The sequence below is a fragment of the Gymnoscopelus microlampas genome (genome assembly GCF_963454915.1).
Source record: "Gymnoscopelus microlampas genome assembly, chromosome: 10".
Taxonomy (NCBI): domain Eukaryota; kingdom Metazoa; phylum Chordata; class Actinopteri; order Myctophiformes; family Myctophidae; genus Gymnoscopelus; species Gymnoscopelus microlampas.
In genome coordinates, this window is record NC_139947.1 from 24,318,179 (window position 1) to 24,342,199 (window position 24,021).

Genomic DNA, 24,021 nt, shown 5'->3' on the forward strand with positions numbered 1-24,021 from the left:
GAAATTGCTTCAATGTGACAGAGACAGCTTACTCCTGAGCGATAAAGAGCAGCATATTGAAATGTATTCTGTCAAATGTGTATATAGATTTAAAAAAAAAGATGTAGAGTAGGCTATTAGGTGGCAACTAACTTCCGGAATGTAGGAGGGTCACAGGGTACCAACCGGTAAGCCAGGTCCACAGAACCCTGCAATCCTCTTTGCTTCATACATGGGATTGGACAAAAGCAAATCCTTTTTGATTATGAATGTGATACATTATGATGCACACGGGGGGTTAAGAACGCACTGTGCTTCATCGTCCAGTGAGCCTTTGTGTCACGTCACAGAGGGGGGGAGGGGGTGGTGGGGGATTTGTGACAACCGCCATCTGGTGCACCAGCACACCAGTGCATTTGACAATGTGACTATGACAGTGTCAGTGTGTGAACGGCAGCTTATTTTAGACGCCAAAAACTAGCAACGCTCGCATTGGCGAACTACACTAATGTGTCATTCCGCTGTCAGGGGATTCAAAAATATATAAATCATAATGGTGATTATATTAACGATAATGAGTGTCACCATACATACCTGGGCAAAGATCTCTGTGTGAACCGTTAATTGCAATGGCCTTTTATTAAAACCCAACCAGTGTGTAGCACAGTATAAAACTCATAAAATCTTTATATGCTTCGCATGATCGCCGCTTGAAGAAGAAAAAAACAAAAAAGATGAGATCAGCAGAGCGACCCCTCTAATTAGCATGTCTGATTCTTAATGGGTTTATGAATATTCCTCGGAGAGCGGTTTGAAGGTTAATGTTTGGCCATAATATAGATAGTGATTTAACGCCCCCCACCTCCCCGATTGTCCCTGAGAAGTCCTTGCCTTGGGGAACTGAAACCATCTGGTTGACCCTGCTATTCAAAGTGGGTCACTTCATTTAAGTGGTGAATTGAGAAACAGAGGGACCTCGCGCTTTTTCGCACTGTCAAGACAATTTGGCTGACGGCAACGGCTCGCTCATCATTCACCTTTGTAGTCACCAGTGACCCAGAGAAATACACAGCACGATCCCGAGAGGTCAATTAACGCTCTGGATTTGACTGTTTTGGGATCTAGCACACACAATGTGTGTGTGTGTGTGTGTGTGTGTGTGTGTGTGTGTGCGCATACTGTACGTCTGCCAATTCCCAAGGTGAAGTGCCATTTATATCACCTGCTCTAACTGAGGCTTCTCGCTAAAGGCTGAAACCATCTGTTGGAACTCCCAGAAATTGGGTCACCTACATGATGAGAACCTGGTGTGCGAGGCAATTCGCACTAAGCAATTCATGTTCGTGTCACTCATACACAAAATCAGCAGACTCTGTCCCTGATAAACGTCTAACTGTAAGAGGGTATAGTGAGATGGTGCGGTGGGGGGTCCCTAGAAGACCTTTGGGTTACCGCAACTTGCTGATTTCTCTTGCCAGAGCATATAATTAACACACACACCTGATTGCTACCGTTGTCTTGTCACGGCACCTTTGCCGCCAGGGGACTGTCAGCACGTTTGTGTCAAAACCCCTGGTAATTTTTCAAATGATGGATTACAGCACTGCGTTAAGGGCTGTCACACTCACACCAGAATGATAAAACTATAACATTTGGCCTAACTATAATGATAAGGAAGTAAGCATCCACATCCGATGAACGATAATTCATAATGTTCATGTTGAACGTGAGGGCTGTCAATTCTGATGGATGTTGATTGGCTGTGAGTGTTTCTATCATTCATCAAATCCCTCTGAAAGTGATCCCAACGATATTGTTCGCCACGGTTGTCTTAACACATACACTGCCAAGGGTTTTCTAAAACGGGCTGTAGCTTCTGCCAGCATTTTTAAGCATTCTGACTAATCTTTCAAGAACCACAGAATATGTATCTCCAGTATGATCGATCCCCTGATGGTTGCTAATCACGTAGGGCTTCACTGTTCGTCCGTGGAAAAAGAAATGTCATCGCGACCTCCCGTTCGCTTATTATAAGCCATTGAAAATAGCATGTTTTGCCAAAAATACATATAAAACACAGGAGCCGAGATACAGAATATTTCCCAAATACTTTTACCAGGAAGTGAATGGAGCAGTAAATCTTTGGATTTTTTTTTTATGACGGAGATCTCCGTCAGTGGCGGTGAACGGGTGGATTTGAAATGACGGAGATCTCCGTCAATGGCAGGGAATGTAATAGTTGTGGTGTGGACTCCACTTGAGTTAGAACGACTACACAGTCTCTTGTGAGTTGGCACGGAGCTAATGAAACCCCACATTCTATACAAGGGCTATTATGGCACAGAGCTATTGAAACCACGTGTTCTGTATGACAGGGATAGCACAGGGCCGATGAAACCACACTTTCTGTGTGACAGGGCTCTAATATGGTACAGAGATAATGAAACCACACATTTTATATGACAACGTGGCACAGAGTTAATGTAACCACGTGTTCTGTACGACAGGGCTAACGTGGCACTGACGCTGACATTTGACGTGTGTCCAGAAATGCGGAAACACATGGAGATCCTGCCGAAGACAGGCTTCATCCAGGCCAAATCCAGCTTCAACGCTCAACTCAAGTTCCTGCCCAGGTAAGGAAAAGGACACACACACACACACACACACACACACACACACACACACACACACACACACACACACACACACACACACACACACACACACACACACAGGACATAATGATAATGGAATCACCGGAGCATATAATCTCATTTTACACCGTAAGCTTGTTATGATTCTATAAACCTTTTATAAAAGTACAAAATGTTGCACTCTAAAGGGGGCTGATTGCACATATTGCGTGAGCCTTAGCAGTCTGCCAGCATTTCGAGTAGGGATGGCACAATATGAAAATTGTGGGACGATATGATAACCAATAATCAATACAAATATCTGCTGGGGAAAAAGAAAAAAAAAAGATTATTTGTGTCAAGCTCAGTGTCTGGATGATGAGAATGAGCACACATTCTTTTTATTATTATACAAGTCATTTGAAACTTTACCCAAAAAAGGAGATGACCGACATTATAGTTGACTGACGTCATAGACTGGCCACATGACATCCGAGGTCCCCATGGAAGACGCGCCCGTATTATTAGGAGTGTCTTATTATTGGACAATGAGGATAGCAATGTTTTGACAGGAATCAAATGCTATCAATTTGAATTACCTGTATTTTTTTTTGTATTGGCCGATAAGTGATAGGGCAAACTTTGGCAATCATCAGATGATACAAACACTAAGCCAAAATATCGGTACCATCTCTAATACAGTATATTGGGGAGATTTTCTCTTTTTGTAAAGGCCTCAATTAGTAGTAGTATAGAATTGAACTCGACAGCCATATGCAAAACACAGCCTACCGAATCCCTACCCCAGTAGGCCGGCGCGGTGTGAAGGCTTAGTTTAATGGTGCCTAATGACTTTAAAGGACACGGTCATTCTTCCTACGAGGATGCATGCATGCTCTATTTTTAGATGGCGAGGCAGTTCTGAAGCGGGATTTGAATGCCGAGGGAACGGACGCAGGACCTGCAGGGCAACAATGAGAGGCGGGAGAATTGTACTGTATGTGTAAAAAAAAATGTGTGTGGGCGTTTGTTTCTGAGTACAGCAGATGGGCGTATCATAGACATTTGTGGACAATACACCGTAAAATCATCAGTGTTCATTTATCTGTAACTCCGAGAGTTACCAACAGATACATACATTTTATAAAATTTGTTCACACTCTGGGTAAAAAAAGGGTACTGTAGCTTAATTAAGAGTTTTGTTATTTTCTTTTACAGTGCATGATAAAAGTTAACAGCCAGCGTTCAGCCTTAATAATCTGCCTGGGTGAATCAGCTGGGGTTTTAAAGGGAGGATTAGAACAGAACATTACCATTGCTGCTGCTGAGATGGTGCAGCGTGCTGCCTCCAAGCCTTCCTCGTCTCACACACTTACTGTTTTTCTGCATCTCTTCTGCCACTGTACTCTCTTTCGTCTCTCACTTCTTTTTTTGCCCTCTCACCTTCGTGTTATCTGCTCCATTTTGGTTTTTAGTTTTTTTCTCTCCATTTCTACTTCAGTTTCCACACATCAACTGACACTCTACTACTCTGCAAACCCTCTGTGCAGATCCCTTTTTCATTTACTGTCTTTACCACGCATCTCGAACGCCCCATCATCCCGCCACCCGACCATTTTCTTATGGAGTAAGCATCGTGTGCTTACATAACCTGGGACACAAAGCCCAGTTTCCACGACTGTTCTTTAAAACACTCTAAGCTCCCCCAAAGAGCATTCTCTGCTCAGGAAATCCATTCTGCAGTGAATGAGGGGGGAAAAATACAAGATGAGTATCAGCATCATCTAAATATTCACGCAAAGCAACACGCGCACATCAGCACAGTGACATGGTGCTGTGTTCCTTGAGGTACTATCTTCTTGTCACAGTGATGGATCTTTGTGTTTCTGTCTGTTACGTTTTCAGAGGGTATTCTTTTCCCCTGTTTTGTGTTCGGGCTGTTGTGGTATGTCTGCCTGTGCCAGCTCTTCCATGGCAAAGTATGTCGAGAAACTATGAAATGGATTCCAGAATCCTCTGTACCATCATCACTGTGCTCTCACTCTCTCGCCCTCATCTCATTTCACAGTCACATACATTAAATCTGGCTCCCAAAATGACTCATAGCCTCTGTTATGGCAGGTGCTCATTTCCTGCCTCCACTTCCCCCGGGCTTAAAGAAGCACGTGTCTCAGTCCCTAACTCACATGGAGGGACCACCATTGCCCACAACATTTACCGTTTCTTTTTTTCTACATGTCTTTATGCCCGCCCTTCTCCAATTTACACACAGGATCGGTGTACTTTTGTATACTGTGTATGAGAATGCTATACGCCCACCAAAGTCCTTATGGTGGTGCCGGCCAACGGCAGAATAAACTAAATAGTGGTCTTCAAGAGACAAGAAGGTGGCCACACACACTTGTAGCCAAAGTGCCAATATTTTATTATAGGACGCAGAGTAAACAAACCACTATACTTTTGTATACCCATGGTATTGTCCTGTCTGCTTTGTAATCCATTAGGTGGTTCACTTTCAGGGTAAATGGCTCTTTTCACATTATCAGGGCCAGTGGTTCATACCAGGATCTCCTCTTTGACCATACAGACATACATACATGACCCTATTCAACCTAAGCCAATAAGTAGGTGAAGCAACATATCCCATGTCGTGACAGTTCACCATAATATTAAAGGCCAGAGCAACGTCGGGTTTATTTGCCAGGGAATTGGATCCTTCCAGCTAACGAATGGTTTTAGGTGTAATCTGTGGAAACGCGGTCCTGCCAGTCATCTCTGGCTGGTAAAAGGGAGATTACATGGGTGATTTACCACAGATTCACTACAGATTACATTGAACAACACTTCCGGTATTCTGACCATGAAGTACACAGCTGAAATGACTATTGGCAAATGTAATGTAACCTAAACTTTCACTGAATTGTGAGCAAACTATATACAGTTTTTCGCAAATTTGTTTTGTTAGTGTTGTTGTTCGGTTATTTGTAGTGTTTTTTTTTTCTTTCTTTCTTTCTTTTTCTTTACCCACCCATTTCCTATGATGAGAAATCCTTAAGCCTCTTAATCCGTTTTGTAATCCTTTTCATAATGACTGTTTTAATGTGCATGTGAAAGCCAAGCAGGGGTCCAGCACTGAAGTGGAAAAGATCTTTACAATATACAATTGCACCTTTTATCACGTTAAAGAAACACACAAGCAGGTGGTTTTGTAAACTCAAGTGGGCGGTTTGTGCTAAAAAGTTCACTTCCCGGACATTGTTCTCATTCTCTGTTTGAGATGGTTTCATCTCCTTCCGTAAGGTGATCTGCACATTACTGCTTCTCGGACTTACTTGGATTTTGCCCTTTCTTACTCAAATGAAGCACCACCCAAAGCCTGATTTATACTTTAGTTTAAGCCGTAATGTGTCATTATTGGTCTTCCACACAATATAATGCGTGCTAATCTTTTTGAGATGTTGCACTACGCATTTTAAACAACTATGTTCCACTGCTTTTTAAAGTAATCTCAGAATTGTCATTCAAAAATACTTTTGGATGAGACTGTGGATAATCTGGCCACATAGAAGAAGAGTGTGCACAAGGCAATCTTTGCAGGGTGCCAGCAGACTTGAAACCTCATCCATCTGCAGATTTCTCCCCAGCATATGGGCCTGGTGACGTCCCACCAGGCTTTTCCACTCTGCCATGCCAAGCTAATTCAAGAGTGACTCTCCAGCAGCGATTCTATTAGCAGGCAAAACAAGAGTGCTTCTTTAAATACACCCTTTGCGCGCATTGGTTAAGCTAGTCCACAACATGGGGGGATCACCTGCACTACATTGTGTAAAATGCAGATATTGAATTTCATAAATGCATTTGATGTGACCTTTTCACACTCGCGTTTAACTATTAGTCGCCTTACAACAGAAGTGCTGGTTGACATCACGTCTGTGCAGCGATGGGGGGGGCGGGGGGCAAATTATGAAACAGTTCTTGGAATCTGACAAAGATTTGCTTTGAGGAAGCCTCAGTCCTAGAGCTTTATTATTGTCATTTGAAAGAAAAAACAACAATCCTGTCATGTGGAAACCCCTCTTTACTTGCCTTGAAACCCCTCTTTAAGTGCCAACCACTGACATTCACATCATTAGCTCTTGCAGCAGCATTAACGGTGTATGAGAAAGAGAAGAAAAATTGATAGGAGAAAGAGCGAGGAAAAGCGAGAAATTAAGAGGGAAAAGTCAAACTGTGAGGGAGGGGTGGGTTGAGGGAGCAAGGGAAAAGGATAGAGAGAGAGAGTGAGAGGAGTGGGCTTGATCTGAGCTCAGTTTCCACTGTGAGCTTGAGCTGACATCTGACCATAGTTTTTTTTATTCATGCTAATCAAGTCTTCGTTTGTGTGAAAATATACATAAATATATCTGTCCTCACGAGAGCAGTTCTCCACACGATGAGTATTGACGGGCTACTGTTTTACATAAGCTCGTGCTTGACTGCTGGGCCTCTTTGAATTGTAGGCTACTTACGTCTCTCGTCGCCATGGCTACAGCCTACAGGAGTGCGGAGGCACACTATTCTTTAGCTCTCACTTGCCTTCCCTGGCGATCCGATCCCACAGCCGTGGGTTAAAATGAAATAATGGGTGTTTGGATTTCTACGTCTTTATCTCTCTCTCTGAGTAGCTTGACAGTTGCTTGTGTCTTTTATCTGTTAAATGTGATTTATTGAAACAATTGGCAGGTCTCAGAACCACCCTCCTCACCTTCCCAGGGTGAGCTGAACTTGCCCACAGAATCTAAATAACTCTGAGGCAGCTACTGCACTCTTATTAAACTTAATTGTGCTCTGGTGTCGCACACTGAAAATAGCAGATCTACAAGCTCACAACTTGAGCTTGTATTGATCTGTTATTTTCGGTGCACCACATGGCACGTCACCAAGTATAAATGAAGTCATTATTAAGTGCGTAGAAAGAATACAAAGATGAACTGATACACCTCTGATGTGAAACGACTAGTTTGTATTCTAATGCCCAACTTTCTGGTTCCTTTGTAGATGCTCCTTGACTGAGGACGCGAAAGTGCTTTTTGATGTAGATACGGGGGTCTTGGAGGTCCCAGTGACTGTGCACGTAGCAGACCAGGTTTGTATTGGACTGACTGCCATATATGTTTTTTCCCAGTCTTATCTGGTGATATAGCAGCTTGTGTCCTACTTTGTCCCTATCAGAAGCCTAGGCACTGAAGGTTGTAACCTATTTTACTTGTGACAAGCTAAAATTATCTCTAAACCCCGAAGGCCCAGTTATTCCATGGACGCTAATGAGCCAAGCATAAAGGTTATGAGGCATTGTTCCGCTGAAAATGTCTCCAGAATCTATTACACATATTACACATAACATATTCTTGTTAGATAGTAATAACGCTACCCTCCCAAACACGCATCATGTCGTTTGTGATTTAGTCACATAATATATAGCTGATTAGACGTGGAACTCATGAGGAGACTTTTCTCGTCTCTGGTGATTACATCTCAACGAACATGAAGTCACATATCCCCAGCCTACAATCCAGCCTGTATATTTCAGCCTGTTTAGACAGCGGCTCAAGTGAGAGATAAAGTGGTTGCATCCGGGACTGAATTCCTTCACACTCATCAGCTGCAGGCTTGGTTTAAATACAGGAGCCAGCTGCCTGGACCTCGGTGCAGTATGTATGCCAGTCCTCTTTTCCAGTTCTGGCTGGCAGTCACGCTCACTATGCCAAGCCATCTCCTCTCCCCTCAACCACCCTCCCCCTCCCACCCCCCCCCCCCTCTCTGTAGCGGATTTGGAGGAGTTAAGGGCTCTGACCATGTGCCAAATACTGGACCAGGATGCTCCTGTGGTGCCCTAAAGCTGTTGCCCCCCCAGCCCCAGGCCCTGAGCTCCTGGCATTTGACCATGCCCGCTCACACGCGGTCACACACGCCCACATGACGGTGTCGCGTGCAGAAAGTAGCGGACCTGCAAGCTCACAATGCGTCGTATCTGCGATGCGTTGTGAGCTTGTAGGTCAGCTATTTTCAACACGCGACACCGTCGTGCAACTTAAGTATGAATCAGGCCTAGAAGTGAGCGGCTCTCTGCATGTATCCTTGACTCTCACAAACGCTGTCGTATGGCCGCCAGACCCCACGCCGGCCAGGAAAACAGTGCTGCAGAGAGCGGGACAGATAAACAAGGTCATGTGCTGCTAGACGCGGCTCAAGAGGATGTTATCGGAACAGGAACAGGATGGAATGCTACTTCATCTAAAGATAACTTTGTTTTCCACAGTGAAGTGCATAAAACGGAATGCATTACCTCATAAAACTTAACTTTCAACCTGGCCTCCCTATTTTGGGTATTTTGGGCACTATACACAAAAGATTTAAAAACTCAGAAAATACCAGACCTATAAGCTCACAATGCATCCTATAACGATGCGTTGTGAGCTTGTAGATTGGCTATTTTCGAACAACACCATTGCACGATAAAGCTTAAGGACCGTACGTTTTTTGCATGTTTTAGCCTGATGACTACAAACATACAAGGTGTGTAAGAAAAGTAACAGAACTGTGGCAGCCACGCTCATGACTCAATGCTAATTGAGTAACCACTTATGTCACTGTGTTGCGCAACATCTCACCACTATTCTGCTATAATATTGTTCACTTCTCTGACTCTGTGCTTCTGTTCCAGGCTGTTGTGTAATTACACTGCTGTTACCCTTCATCACGCAACTGGAGGTGGCACAAACATGGAGCAAAGAATCTGGTTCATTTGGATTAGAGTTAGGGTTTGGGCTACGGTTACCCTAACCCTAACCCTTCCAGTACGACCCGGAAATCAAGAGACAGAGCCTGCAGTAAGCGCGGTGTGTGCGGGCACATTGTCATGGCCACAACTTGTCTCTCCACAGAGCCCGCCTGCTGCACCAAACCTGGTCATGGAGGCGATTGAGAACCTGCTGGTAGAAGTGCTGGTTGACTGTCTGACCCTGAGGAACAAGAATGCGGTCAGCATGACCTTGATCCTTGATTTGGACATGTGCGTCTTGTTGTCTGGGTGAAGTTGTGGTCTTCCACTGCAGGCTCTGTCTCTTGGTTTCCGTGTCGTAATGGAAGTGTTAGGGTTAGGGTTAACCCTAGCCCTAACCCAACTTAACCAGGAATTTCAAATTGATTCTTTGCTCCCCAGTTGCGTGACGAAGGGTAACAGCAGTGGAATTACAGCCTGGAACAGAAGCACAAAGTGAGAGAAGTGACCAATATTATAGCAGAATAGTGGTGCGATGTTGCGCAACACAGTGACATAAGTGGTTACTCAATTAGAATTGAGTCATGAGCGTGGCTGCCACAGTCTGTTACTTTTCTTACACACCTCGTAGATTCTGTTCATGTGTTAGCAATGTGCACGTTACTTAATTTGTACATAACTTGTACCATATGAATGTGCCATAAAGTGTACTGTGTTGGATTACCTATGTCAAGCATGTTTTAGGTTTCTGGAATTTGCTTTTCATGAAGAAAATGTCATCATTTCATCTAAAACAAAACTGTAGTTCAGTTTGCTTTTGAAAATGTACAATGTACAGTATGTGATTTGTAGTCAGCGGTTACACATGCAAAGCCACAAATAATCGTATCTATAATGTAAAATTTCTACTTAATTACAGCAGGTATCATTATTTGTATTATCTTGGTGTTTTGTATTGTTGTGTTGTGTGTGGAAACCTCATGTACAAAACTTACTTTTCAGGATTTAAATTCAAAAATAGGGATGAACTAGGGCATTCATTTACGGGGGAAAAAACATAAAAAGTAAAAAATATGCCGATAAGAGTTTCTGCCCAACAAATGATAATTAAGATTTCTTCAAGAGAATGCAATAACTTTAAATTCCTATATCTGATTCCAGAACGACAGTATTGTTTATCAAATAACAGAACAAGCCACCTTTTTTTGTTGTTTCATGGACAGGCTGGTATGAACCTTTTTTGTGTGAATATGTGGGAGGAAAATCGACAAAATGAAGGTCAAATAGGAGTATTGTCACAAAGCTAGCCAAAGTCCATTTTTCGATTTTGACACAGCAGGCATCGCATCTAGCAAGCATGCTGTTCACAGTTAAATCCTCACTGTTGATAAATCAGTGTGTAGCTCTGAGTGTACAAATGTCTCACTGTTGATAAATCAGTGTGTAGCTCTGAGTGTACAAATGTCTCACTGTTGATAAATCAGTGTGTAGCTCTGAGTGTACAAATGTAACCAAAATGACCCACAGGTCAATTTGGTTCTATTTGTATCCTCTCAGGGTTATAGCACGAGGATTTAATAACTAAATGCATGAAATGTATTCTAGTCCTTGATGTGAGAAAGACATGAAGGTGTGTTTTCATCTCTACGATCCTATAGGTGCAGCCTGTTGTGTTTACAGTCCACGCAGTCATCACCTCCTCTGACCTCCAGTTTGACCGTACCGAGGTGGATTTTGGATGCTGCTCCATTTACCAGTCAGTTCGGACGAGCGTCCGTATCACAAACCTCTCCCTGCTACCTCAAGATTTTGGCTTCTTGGGGATTCCAGAGGTATTGAATGTGTTTAGGTTAGGGTTAGTACACAGTAAAACCATCTGTGTTCATTTAACTCTGACAGTGTACAAACATTTTGTACACACTCTGAGTTACTAAATGAATAAATGAACACTGAGGATTGTGTTGTGTAACTGGCTGGATAACAAAAAGCTGGATATTAGAGGTACAAATTCAACGGGGGATCTGCAATATAATGTTGTCGGCCAGTGTGTCATAGGTTAAAATTTGCATCCATAATGCTGAAATGAAATTCAAATGGATGTTTCCTGATACTTAAACATATGGTCTGTGCAACCATGATGCCCACACACTCCATATTTGATCATTTATTCAGCAGTGCTCTGAAACAGTGGTTCTCAAATGGAGGTACATGTACCCCTAGGGGTACACAAAGGTACTACAGTGAATCTGAATCTGAATTAACTTTATCACAGGTTTACAGGTGTAAATAAGTGGATGAAATTCGTTTTTGTGCAAGCTCCATGTTTTCAGGAAGAGAAAAAGAAAAAGAAGAGGTAGGGACAAGGAAAGCAAGGAGAATCGAAGACTAAAAAGAATGTCAGGGATAGGCAAAAATCAAAGGAAATGGTAGGATTTATTTCACTGTTATGTTTAATGATAAAACATTGCAAAACTTTGCATGAACCTGCTGATCTGTAATGTGTTAATTGAAATCAAATCTAAATCTTTACTAGCACAACTGTTATTGAATAGAAATCAACCTGGCAGTTTTCTAAGCAAAATGACGCAGTCGAAGTCGGTTAATGGGGGTATTTGGATTCAGATATCAGGGAAAGGGTAACTGGAAGCCAGAAACATTTAGGAATCACTGCTCTGAAAGCAACCCATTGGGCATCTGACAAAATACATTCCTTCTCATGGGGCACTTTTGGCAGTGAGACAATCCCATCTTTATTGCACTTCACCTATGCTCTTCTCCTCTGAGACGGACCATTTCATTTGCTGCTTTGCACCTTAATAGCCTTGTCTCAACCTGTACTCTAATCTGTCCCTGTTGAGATCTTCTATTTATAACCAGCCAACAGAATGAGGTGTTTTGTTGTTGTCCCACACTCTAGTTTATTGAGGTTCAGCCCAACGATGGCTTTGGCACTCTGCTTCCACAAGAGACCGTAGAGATGGATCTGATTTTCAGTGCCAGGAAGGCTGAGGACTACCGCTTTCAGCTCAACTGCAAATCTGGAATTAACAGGTAATCTCATGTCCGTCTCCCTTTGGTGAGATAAGTGGAGGACATTAACACTTTATTGATGCAAGCATATAACCTGCAGGTAAATTTGCAACATTATGCTGTCGCCTGCAAATCTAACCGTTCTTATTGTTGTGTTATCAGAGATTTCCCCATATCGTGCAGAGGAATGGGCTTGAATCCACCGCTGGCACTGTCCCATTCCCTGGTTGAGTTCAGGGCCACAGCGCTGGGTGACCGCTCCACTGCTGTCCTCTATGTGATCAACTTCACCACCGGACACGGCGACTTGGGCCAGATGCTGCCTCGGGTAGACAGAGAGGCCTTCGCTTCCGTAGGAACCAGGTTGTTCGCCTTCTCCCTGCCTGAGGGTTCTCCGATCACCATCTCTCCTTCTTCCGGACACGTGCTGCCAGGAGAGGTACTGGAACAGCTGTCATTATGACTGATCCCTGTGGAGGCCTAAAAGGGGACCAGGTTTTGCCCACACTGTAAAATACTGGATCCTTAAGGGTCCATTTCAGAGAAGACAATAGCAACAACTGTTGCTAACCAATTAATTTGAGTAATTAAATGTAGTTATTAATTAATAACTTAATTTACATCATGGTTTCATCAATAATTTACATCATGGAAGACATAAATAATCTCTGCATCTTGACTGTACTTCCCTCTCTAGTGTGACACAACAGAGTCTAGTCTCACTACCAATGATGCAGCAGTGATTGTGATTACAATTTCCATTTTGATATGCATACATATTATTGATACTATGAGTAATCATTGATAGTTCCATTACATCATTAACATTAAACTGACATGTGTGTAATCTACATGGATTACATGGAGTTTGCACAGAGTCAGGTTTCTTTTCTCAAAGAAGAATGTGTTGATGACATCTTCACATCAGACAACCAAAAAAAGAGTTTGAATATTCTGTCATATGTTGGGGTGTTAGGGTGTTAGTATTAGTTATTAACATGATCACAAATCTGGAAATCAAAAAAAAGCTTAACAAATACATTTAGATTAATCTGTATTAATGATCACGCAATACATACACTGATTATGGCATTATTTTAACATGATATGCAGTTGGATTATAGCTTTAATTGAATTAAGATTAGATCATTACTGTCCATGTTAAATTTAGCCAGTAATAAAACCATCCATTACAGCTAATCTGAGAGCAGCAGCGTAGTGTGGTGATGCTCTCTACTGGACACCTGATAAAAGTGAACCATAGTCTACTGATGGGCTTACTATTCAAATCAGCTCATATGTCAAGGCAAGCCCTATGTTTAGCCCTATGCTGTATTCATTGACTTTTTGTGCCCAAGGCACAGCAATGGGGAAATCAAAATCTTAAGCCGTTGTTTGTAGATTTTCACAATATTTGAAAAAACCTGCAGTTTCCTCTTTTTTTTTTTTTTTTTTTACTGTCATTCCAAAAATATAGATGCCAGGTTGAAAGAACAATATCCTCAATATCAGGTTATAAATGGTTGGCCATATTATTATAGTGTCCTGTTCTCTGAAAGTGTTCCATATTTGATCCATATTTGTCTCCCTGTGCAGAGATGTCTTGTCCAGGTGACTTTTAGACCCACACTGTCAGAGAGCCAGATCAGAGACGAGGCGGCGCGTCTCCTTTGTCAGTCGCTCCGTCAGCAGGAGTTGGAGATGACCCGCACCGAGTCAGGAGTAGCCGCTGAACAGGAGGTATGGGGCAGTACAATAATACATTGTGGCCAAAGCCTAGCAGACCCAATCTGGTCTGTCCTAAGTTCTGCCTCAGAAGTTTGATCCTCTCTTCAAGCATCTAACTACTTAAAGGTTTCATGACATTCAGTTTTACCACACATTAAAAGTCTTTGTCATGGTCCTTCAAACGTGTATAAAAAGTTGCCTGTCAATCATCGCCTCTGCTCGCCCCCCCCCCCCAGACATAAAGGTAGAAAAAAAAAAAAAAAGTGAAAATTAATGTCATAGAACCTTTTAGGCCTTCGGCGTATGATGAATAGCAAAATAGCCAATCTACAAGCTCTCACTTATGACATTGTAGATCTGCAATTTTCGCCATTATTGGAAAAAATAAAATGTGGACACCTTCGGCGTATGATGAATAGCAAAATAGCCAATCTACAAGCTCTCACTTGTGACATTGTAGATCTGCAATTTTCGCCATATTGGAAAAAATAAACTAAAATAAAATAGGGACACCAGGGTTAATGTAGTTAACCCGAAAGCCTAATGTATTCCTCCTCATACAACCTTGTTGCTCGGAAAAAGAGAACTGATGATTATATTCAACTGTCATATTGTAGTGAATATGACCTATTAAAGTTTGTTTGTTTGTGTGTTGTCAGATTAAACAAGAACTCCTAGGGGAGGCCAGTAAAGGAAAGAAGGTGCATGTGTCACGGCCACAACACAAACAGGCTGTGAACCCAAAGAACAGCAAGGATTCTATCAACAGCCCCAAGACTGACACGCCTTTCAAATTCCCCACTCCTGCTGACATACAGCCAGGGTAAGGTGCTGTTTCTGTAACAGTTTTTACCTTTACCTTTAAAAAAACAGTGTGTAGATTTTTTTTTACCTTTTATTTAGACAGGAAGTCATACCAAGGCCCTCATTGGAAACAAGTCCGCAAGGACTTTTATGAACGGACCTGTTAGACAAAGTATTTTAAATGTAACTGTGCTGTTTTACATTTTTTGCCTAATAGAATATTCAATATTCAGATAAAAAATCTAGGTTTAGGGAAGAAATATGAAGAAATGAAAAATCTACGAAAGTTGGCGCTTCGAATTCGATACCAGGCAGGAACAATTGGGATGGGGAATTAAATGAGCAACATCACCCTTTCCCTCAATACTCACCTTTGGTGTGCAATTGAGCAAGACGCTCAGTAGCCAACAATACAAGACTAGGTATGTAGTTGTACTGGGCAGCTCCCAGTTGTGAATGTGTAACTGTGTGTGAAGCTGGACAAAGATCATTTGTGCACTGGAATAAGTAAAGGATAAAAATAATAAACAAATCATTAAATTTAATAGTTGCTAAAAGGCACCATAGATGAAAGCTATGCTAAAATACTATATCTTAAGACTTTTTTTAAAAAAATGTCAGTATTTAGAATCCCGTAGGCAGAATCCTAGTTTCTTTGAAGCTAAATTGTTCTTGCACTTGTAAGTCGCTCATGGAAAGATTGTCCACTAAATGCCTAGATTGTAAATAACAAAAAGCTTCCTCTCCATGCCTTCTATAGTTCTAGCCTTTGACCGGCACCAGAAGATCTAAGGAAACTAGTAGACACATACTATATATCTAAGAAGCATATCAGATTAAATTGGCCTGTATCATTGCCGTTTATTGATTAAAAAATGCAGCTTCTTCGGTGTAATGTAATACCAAATTCTGCCGTCAAATTACATAATTACATGTCATCTAGGAAAATGAACGCAGGGAAATTAAATATAATGCAATCATTCTCATTCTTCTAGGAGGAATAGTTCAGAAGTTCACATCGCGTATCAGCTTTATTGCTTTCCTCAGCCTCCCTAAAAGCCTTTCCATGTTGAAAAGTAGAAGTACTGTAGGCTAAAGTCAATTAGTTACTTGGTAGAAGTTGATGGTGAGGAGATATGAACCATCGTGCACTTTGCTCCCGATGCTAAAGTGAATTCATCAATATTTCCATTTCTTTGGATTTGCACTGATTATGCAATGCATAGTATTTTCTCCTGGGCATTTCCAAGTAGAGCAACTTTGCATGTAATATTTAACACACACACACACACACACACACACACACACACACACACACACACACACACACACACACACACACACACACACACACACACACACACACCCACACACTTTATATCGTCACTGTTGGGCAAAAACCTTACATCTCCATGTTTCATCTTTTTATGTTTTTTTCCAGAAATGAATACCCTATTTTCTACTTTGTCGTATGACAGTGTCGCCCAAAGCTGCGATAAGAGCTGATCTGCAAGCTCACAACACATTGAACCACAATGCATTGTGAGCTTGTAGATCTGCTACTGTATATTTGCTATTTTTTGTACATTTCTGAAAATGTTCAAAAATTCTCACCCATAATGGCATGCCCAAAATAGTACACCAGGTTGAAAGTGGTTAAGTCTGTATGTGGGTTATTTAAAGATTTAACCAATGAAAAAAAAAGAAGTATATTGCAGATACTGTATATAGAGTGAGAGTGCACACAGTAAAAATCATTCATGTTATCTAACTCAGTGTGTACAAATGTAACCAAATGGACCCGTAACACAGAGAATTTTACTGTGTAGAGTGCATTTGTTGATTTGTTTTGTTGTGTTAACCCCTCCGCTTCTAGGTCAGAGGACTATGAACTGGGCCGGGCCTCTGTGCTTCACTCGTTTGCATCCTGCTACAGCAGTCACACCGTACCCTGCTTTGTGTCAGACCCTCCAGCCAACCACGCGCAAGCTGAGCCAACATGGAGGTGGTATCTCGTCAGCGTCCACACATCTCCTGTGCTCTAATCCCCCATAACATCAGATTCACACAGTCACAAGTCACCCTCTGAAATATGTTTGTAGAAACCGATCGCAATCACAAAGTCAAACAATGTGTTTTAACGGTGAATTGACACCAGCAGCTGCGAGAGAATGTCTGTAGTGTGAACAATCGTCAAATACAATAAATTGTCTGTGTCCGGGGTATGAGTGCCAACCTCGTAAGTAAGTGAGTTATGCTCTAGCGAGAGCTCTGTGTTCCGAACAGATCAAAGCCAGCAGCTGTGCCCAGGTGGAGAGCTCAGAGGTAGTACAGTACAGTGCTAATGCTTGTCTCTGGCAGATTGTTTGTAAAGGATTTATGCATTTTAGGCATGAAATAGACCATGTAGTTGCTCAATCTTGATGCATTTCACACATATGTATGATATCTCTATTAACAATATTCGTCGGTTTCTGTGGTGTCAAATGCATACACCTTCAGAGCACAGAACGCATCTGATTGGCTTGCCACTCTGTCTCGCCGCACAGCGACAGCGTCAAAGTTTGACACTTTGCTATTTGATGGCTCCGCCCTCTGGTGTGGTGGGGAGAGCATCTGTCTCATCTCCATAGTAGACAATGTACTGAACCTTTCTCAGAAAGCGTTAGCAAAAGTCCGCTGCTGGTGTGAATTCAGCGTAACCCTGGCGTCCCAATTTTTTTTTTTTAAGAAAAACCTTCAAAATAATTTAAAAATGTTTTGTGGTTAACGTTGCCTGTCACTGATTGATAGCGTAAGAAGGACATACATGTAAAAATAATAATAATAATAATGAACAAAGTCTTATCCCAGTCCAAGGTCAGTATCATGGTCAGTATCATGTGTATCATGGACAGTACCATGGTCAGTATCATGTGTATCATGTCAGTATAATAGTATCATGTCAGTATCATGTCAGTGTCATGGTCAGTATTATGTCAGTATCATGTATCATGAGCACTGTGAGATATGTTGTATCAATAGTTTTGGTACATGAATCTCACTCTGTTTTCATCAGTACCCTACTTAATTTATACTCTTGTCATATGACAAAATATAAATCATAATCAAAACACTGTTGTGTAGAGTAACAGAGACATGGAATAAATAACAAGCAATAATGAGGAAAGCTAACACAGAGAACACTGACACTGCAAACTGGAATATGTTCACATATACTCTGAACTATAAGTACAGGGATTATGCAAATACACTGTTATGACAAGACACAGGTGAACACAATCGCAATTCATGGGGAAATTGAAAGTGAGACCAGGGTGACATCTGGTGGCCAAAAAGTGGTATCTCTCACTACTCCTGTTTCATTGCTTGACATCCATGTATTTGTGTTGTTGTTTCAGTCCACTGAACACACTGTACCTGGAGCTGCGTTGTGCTGCCATACAGCCCCACATAGTGGTGATATCAAATAATGGACAGTCCACTGTAAACTTCAATCAAGTAGCAGTGGGTCAGTCATTTAAAGTCTTTATTTAGCCCATAGGTTCATCATATGACATGTGTTACGGTGTTCAAAGTACACCATTTTCTCTGTGTGTACTCTTTGTATTTTTTTAATACATTTATTTTCTTAGGACAGAAAGTGATCAAGAAGTTTACAGTTAAGAATATTTCCAAGGAATGTTTGGATGTATCCTTTTTTCAGGTAAATCCTGCCCAGAGTAGAGCCTGTCACTGAAGTAGCTATTACTGACTAAAGGGGAAAAAACGGTGCTGTACAAGGGTCCGATTTGGGGAAATTCATGCCCCTGATTTCTTATACTTTTCACTTTTACAGCTCATGGGGATACATTTTATCCCTGCCTCTGGTCAGACTAAATTAATACATGCATTTCATTTTGGTATATGTAGCTACAACAGCCCACTCAGCGTTATGGCCATTAACTCTTGAACCGTAACCGTACAATACATTTCTTTCCCCTAGATTCCTTTGGTTCTCACTCTCCATATAGGTCACGGACACTTTCCGCTATTTTGTAACAAAAGAATTGCACAACTAGCCAATCAGATCAGTTTAGCTATTTGTCGTGCGAGAAGTATACTGTTGTAGGGGCATTTTCTTAAGTGGTTAAGAAAATGCCCCACCCCACTTTGTGGTGTTTTTTTTTTCAAATCAAACCATGGTTACTGCATTAGTTGTAATGATTTAGTTTTCATCTATGTATGCTTTTCCTTGACCGCCGACCTTTGCCCAGCTGAGGTCATCAGTGCTGGACCTGAGTGGTCCATTCTCGCTGCTCAACTCTCTTAGACGTTTTGGTCCTGGAGAGGTTCATACCCTATTATTGGCCTTCACTCCCAACCAGGGCAAGAAGGTGAGATGGAATGAGATTCATTCATTCATTATACACACAACACAAAAACACACTATATGGCCCGTTTGATTGGCGGCTGTAGATGAGTGGGTTGAGGCACAGTCTGGTGATCAGAAGGTCACCGCTTCGACCCGCGGCTCACCCATCTGCGTGTTTAAGTGTCCCTGAGCAAGACACTTAACCCGTAACAGCTCCCTACCGAGCGCTCTTCAAAAGCCAACTGAGCAAGCCAAGCCTGTTGGGTGAATGTTGGGTGAATGCAGAAAAGTAATTTCCCCTCTCTCCCCATTTGTGACTCCCATGCCTCCTCTCTCCCAGTATCGTGAGAGACTGGCCGTACACGTTCACTGTCCCAGGACGACGCTGGATGTGACTCTGTGTGGGGAGGGGGTGCAGTCTAACGTAACCTGCTCCCCTGCTGGAGACCTCCTTGACTTGGGCTACGTGTTGGAGCAGGAGAGTATCTCGCGTGTTCTCAAGGTCAGTCTGTGACTATTTTGGGCACATTGTTGTAGACGAAGATTCTCAAAAGTAGCTTAGGCCTATATGCTTAATTTATATTCATCTTATGCCGGTGCTACGTGGTGAAAATAGCAGATCTACAAGCTGACAATGCATCGCGCAGTGACGTGCTGTGAGCCTGTAGATCTATTGGCTGGGGTGACATAACAACAGAATAATAAGTAAATGTTACTTCACTGATTATGGACTGCTTATAGTTATAGCCGAATAGAATTAGGCTGGCTTCATACAGTGAAATTACTTTCACGCTGATGTACTTGAAACCTAGCTGAAACCAAGTTGTACTAGCGTTGCATAGTGTAAAGCCACACACTTTCAGCCACAACAGTTGTAAATACAGCATCTCAACTTTGTGAAATTTGTTTCAAATTAGTCATTTAAGCATTTAGCAGATGCTCTTATCCAGAGCCTTATCCTGCTTAGAAAGTGCAAGATCAGAGTAAATGGCATGAACCCTAGTCATCCAACAACAGGGTAAGTGGACAAATAGAAAATAATGAAGTGATCCAAGCCTCCAAAGTAATTAGGATAGCAAATAAGCATCAAGATTGTAGCTTGTAGATATGCTATTTTCGGTTCATGACACCAGCATGCAACCAAGTATGACTCAAACCTTAGTGGCAGGTATCCATCCTGTTCTCTCCTTCTCGTCCAGCTGCAGAACAGCGCGTGTGTGGCAGTGGGTTTCAGAGTACTGCTGGCCAGCCTGGCTGTGTCCAGGCCTCAGAGTGGAGCTGACTGCTCGCCATTACTGCTCAGCAGTTACCCACACACACGGACCACTGTGGGTAAGGCCTGACCTCAACAAGGACAATAAGTAGTTGCACATTGTGTCGCGCACCAGAAATAGCCTATCTACAAGCACACATGTCACAGCGTGTTGTGAGCTTATAGATCGGCTGTTTTTGGTGCGTAACACCGGTGTGCAACTTAAGTTCCTTACACTCCAGGGCCGCTGTCTTTGTGTAACTAATGCGCACAGAAATATAGTTATTTTTTCATGAATACATCCACAGAACGCAAATATGACATGAGCGATAAAGCAATGCAAATGTTTTTTTGGAACCAGGTTGATTTTCACCGCGAATAAATGCATCAACCTGTATGGATGAGGCATCAACTATAATAGTTTGATGTGAAATTTTTGCTGATGCATTTTTAGATTGTTGTTATTATTATTGTTATTATTCATCATTGTGTACCCGTCCCAAGTATACAATGTGTACATTCTCAGAGTTAAATTGACACCAGACACCAGGGGGATTGTCACAATGTCAAGTTTGTTCATGAGGGTTATTGTTCCATGTTGACCTGTACCAGGAACCCAGAACCACAGTGGGCTCAGTGTGTTCAGTGTGAGTCCCATGAAAGGCTCCATAGCTCCAGGAAAGAGCCAGGAAATCATTGTCACCTTCCAGCCTGACCACCCATCTATCCACTACTCTGACAGACTCACTGTGGAGCTCAGCAACAAGGTCACTAGAACACATACATTAAGCACTTTTTTGGGCATGTCATTATAGGCAAACATTGTTCACAAGGTGTTGTTTGTGTGCCAATACACACAGAGCCAGACTAACCCTCAGCCATTCTCATCCTACAGAGTACAGTGTGTGTGATGGATCTGAAGGGTGCTGCCTGCTCCCACACCATGTATGTGTGTGGAGGAGACCCACTGGCAGTGAACATTGAATCTCTGCTGCCCCTAATAGGGGACAGAAGGACTGAATTCACAGGTAGTCACTGCTGGCAACTCTCAACCTTCTCTTTCTCTTGCTCGCTTTCTGTGGCTTGGTAGATGGTCTGCACAAGTAGATTATCTCTCTTTTTATTCGTGTTTTCATTCATAGTCCATGCTCAGATTCATCACGACTTCAATGATATAACGGGAAGTGTTAAAAGAGTACAATGTTCATTGTTGAGATGTCTATTGAATTGTGAGATCAGCTGGAACTGAGATCTGAAGTGGGAATGTGGGAAACAGAATATCTATTATATCTATATATCTATTAACATCCAATATTATTGTACTGTATTACAGAAGAAGCTAGTACCCTATCCTAAACCTACTTCTCTATCTGGGCAAATCTTTCATTTTATTATCACATCATAGCTTTGATATCTTTTGCGCATTCAATATTTCCAGCTGAAATACAATGCTGTAACCTAACGTGTTGAGCTTGTAGATTGGCTATTTTCGGTATGTGACACAATGGACATCCAAGCAATCAGGCGTTACATTGAGAACACTGATGCATTCGAGCCGCTTTCTTTACTTAAAATCACAAGTGTCGTGGCAGTAACTGCATCTTTCTCTCCTCTCCATGTGTGGTGTGCTAGACTCGGAGAGGTCAGAGAAGCCCATCGTACCTGTGCTCCTGACCCTGAGGGGGGTTTACAGTGACGGGTCCATGAGACCCGCTGTCAGAGAACTGGAAGTGGGCTGCATCCGCTCCACACATCCTGTTAAAAAGGTACAGTAGGCCTAGACCGTGGCGTCGCGGTCTAGGCACCCTGGTTGCAAATCCTTAATAGCAGTGTGCCGCGGGTTCGCGTCCCGTTCCCGTCGGCCTTTCCTGCATGTCTTCCCCCCATCTCTCTCCCCATTCTTCCTGTCAGACTACTTTCCCTGTCCCTCTCCAATAAAAACAATAAAAAAAATACCAAAACAAAAAAAGGTACAGTAAAGGATCAACAGATACAAAACAGTACAGTTATTTTGAGTAGACAGTTCACTCCTGAGTCAGGCAGAACTAATGTCGGTCGGGCTGAAACCATTCATACAAAGCTCATAATGCCTTTTAAAAATGTGTTTTCCACTCGATAACACTGTGCAACATTTAACCATTTATTTTAGTTGAACAGTTATCACACGAATGTCAGTAGTCTACTTTAGTTGATGGCCATGTCTGTTGCCGTAGAATGGAGAGTTTCTTTGGGACAACTTGTTGAACTTGCAGCAGCAAGGCTTCACCGTGGAGCCCAGCAGAGGCACAGTGGAGCCCGGCCAAAGACGAACCATCACTGTCACATGGACGCCCCGTTGTGGCCATAAGGTAGGGAGTAAATCATTGTAAATTAGATACTTTTCAAACCTCCATAGTATGTCTGAAGTGAGAGCGAACTGCTTAGTAAATTCTAAACAGTAGGAAAATAGCATACTGTGTAGTATGTAGTACGTTAGTGTGTGGTTTCGGATGCAACCAATGCATGTGGGATATTTATAACCACAGAGTCCACTGTTGAAAACTACAAAATGACCTAAAGTTAGTATGCATCTCACATACTATTTAGTAGCTACTAAGCTTTTGGACATACTAAAACGTTATTTGGCATACTAAATAGCATGTTAGTATGTGATTTTGGACATGTGTTTTTGCCCACCATGTACAAATTGACAGATTTTGTGTGTGCGCGTGTGTGTGTACTTTTCAGCCCAATGAGGTGGCCCAGGTATGTGCACCTCTCACTCTGAGGGGGGATGAGACAGAGGTTTTCAACATCACCTTGCTGGCTCTGTCCTGCATGGCTCCTACAGAACATCAGTCAGTGAAGGACTAACACAAATAGATTACATACAAAATTATTATGTGATTTTGTACGTATTTATTACATTTGTATTCTGATTCTTACCATGTACAGGTAGCTACACAATGAGAACTTCATTGTGTCATGTGAGACTGTCATTAAATTAAATTGTTTGGCTGGCTAGTCTTGTTTCTTGTTTAACATTGTTCATGTTTAACATTGTTCATCTAAGACTCAAAATTGTGTTTGCTGAAGTAGTTCCATACTTTTACTCCACTACATCTCAGAAGCAAATATTGTACTTTTATGCCACTACAATTATTTGAAAACCTTAGTTACTAGTTACATTGCAGATTTTGATTACAAAACAACCACTTCAGCCTTATTTTCAGAAGATTTTATATATTTGAAAACATTTTCATGCCAATATATTTGTGCTTTTACTCAAGTAAATCTTGAGTAGGCTACAGGACTTTTACCTGAGTATTTCTACATTGTGGTATTGATACTAAAATGTGAGTACAAGTAGCCTATACATGATTTTGTTATGAATGAGCCAAACACACATATTAAACCATTGTACTGCTATGGCCTTTTACAACTGTGCAAACAAGTGTCCGGGGGCCTATTACACGAAAGGAGAATTAAATAAGCCTGG

General features: G+C 42.0%; 1 protein-coding gene across 2 annotated transcripts in view; it reads left to right on the forward strand.

Annotated features, from left to right (window-relative positions):
* cfap74 (cilia and flagella associated protein 74) overlaps positions 1-23,454 on the forward strand; it is a 44,717-nt gene extending 21,263 nt beyond the window's left edge. The window contains exons 22-39 of one of the 2 annotated variants that reach the window (XM_084068506.1): positions 2,487-2,615; positions 7,653-7,740; positions 11,034-11,207; positions 12,293-12,426; positions 12,568-12,844; positions 14,002-14,145; positions 14,793-14,956; positions 16,814-16,942; positions 18,339-18,448; positions 18,573-18,628; positions 19,194-19,313; positions 19,632-19,793; positions 20,491-20,623; positions 21,156-21,310; positions 21,439-21,571; positions 22,176-22,309; positions 22,757-22,891; positions 23,271-23,454. In XM_084068506.1, coding sequence (XP_083924632.1) covers positions 2,487-2,615; positions 7,653-7,740; positions 11,034-11,207; positions 12,293-12,426; positions 12,568-12,844; positions 14,002-14,145; positions 14,793-14,956; positions 16,814-16,942; positions 18,339-18,448; positions 18,573-18,628; positions 19,194-19,313; positions 19,632-19,793; positions 20,491-20,623; positions 21,156-21,310; positions 21,439-21,571; positions 22,176-22,309; positions 22,757-22,891; positions 23,271-23,396 — 2,503 coding nt within the window. In that variant the 3' untranslated portion in view covers positions 23,397-23,454. The remainder of the gene's footprint in view (positions 1-2,486; positions 2,616-7,652; positions 7,741-11,033; positions 11,208-12,292; positions 12,427-12,567; positions 12,845-14,001; positions 14,146-14,792; positions 14,957-16,813; positions 16,943-18,338; positions 18,449-18,572; positions 18,629-19,193; positions 19,314-19,631; positions 19,794-20,490; positions 20,624-21,155; positions 21,311-21,438; positions 21,572-22,175; positions 22,310-22,756; positions 22,892-23,270) is intronic. The other variant, XM_084068507.1, reaches the window with a different exon arrangement.
* The last annotated feature ends 567 nt before the right edge of the window (positions 23,455-24,021 follow it).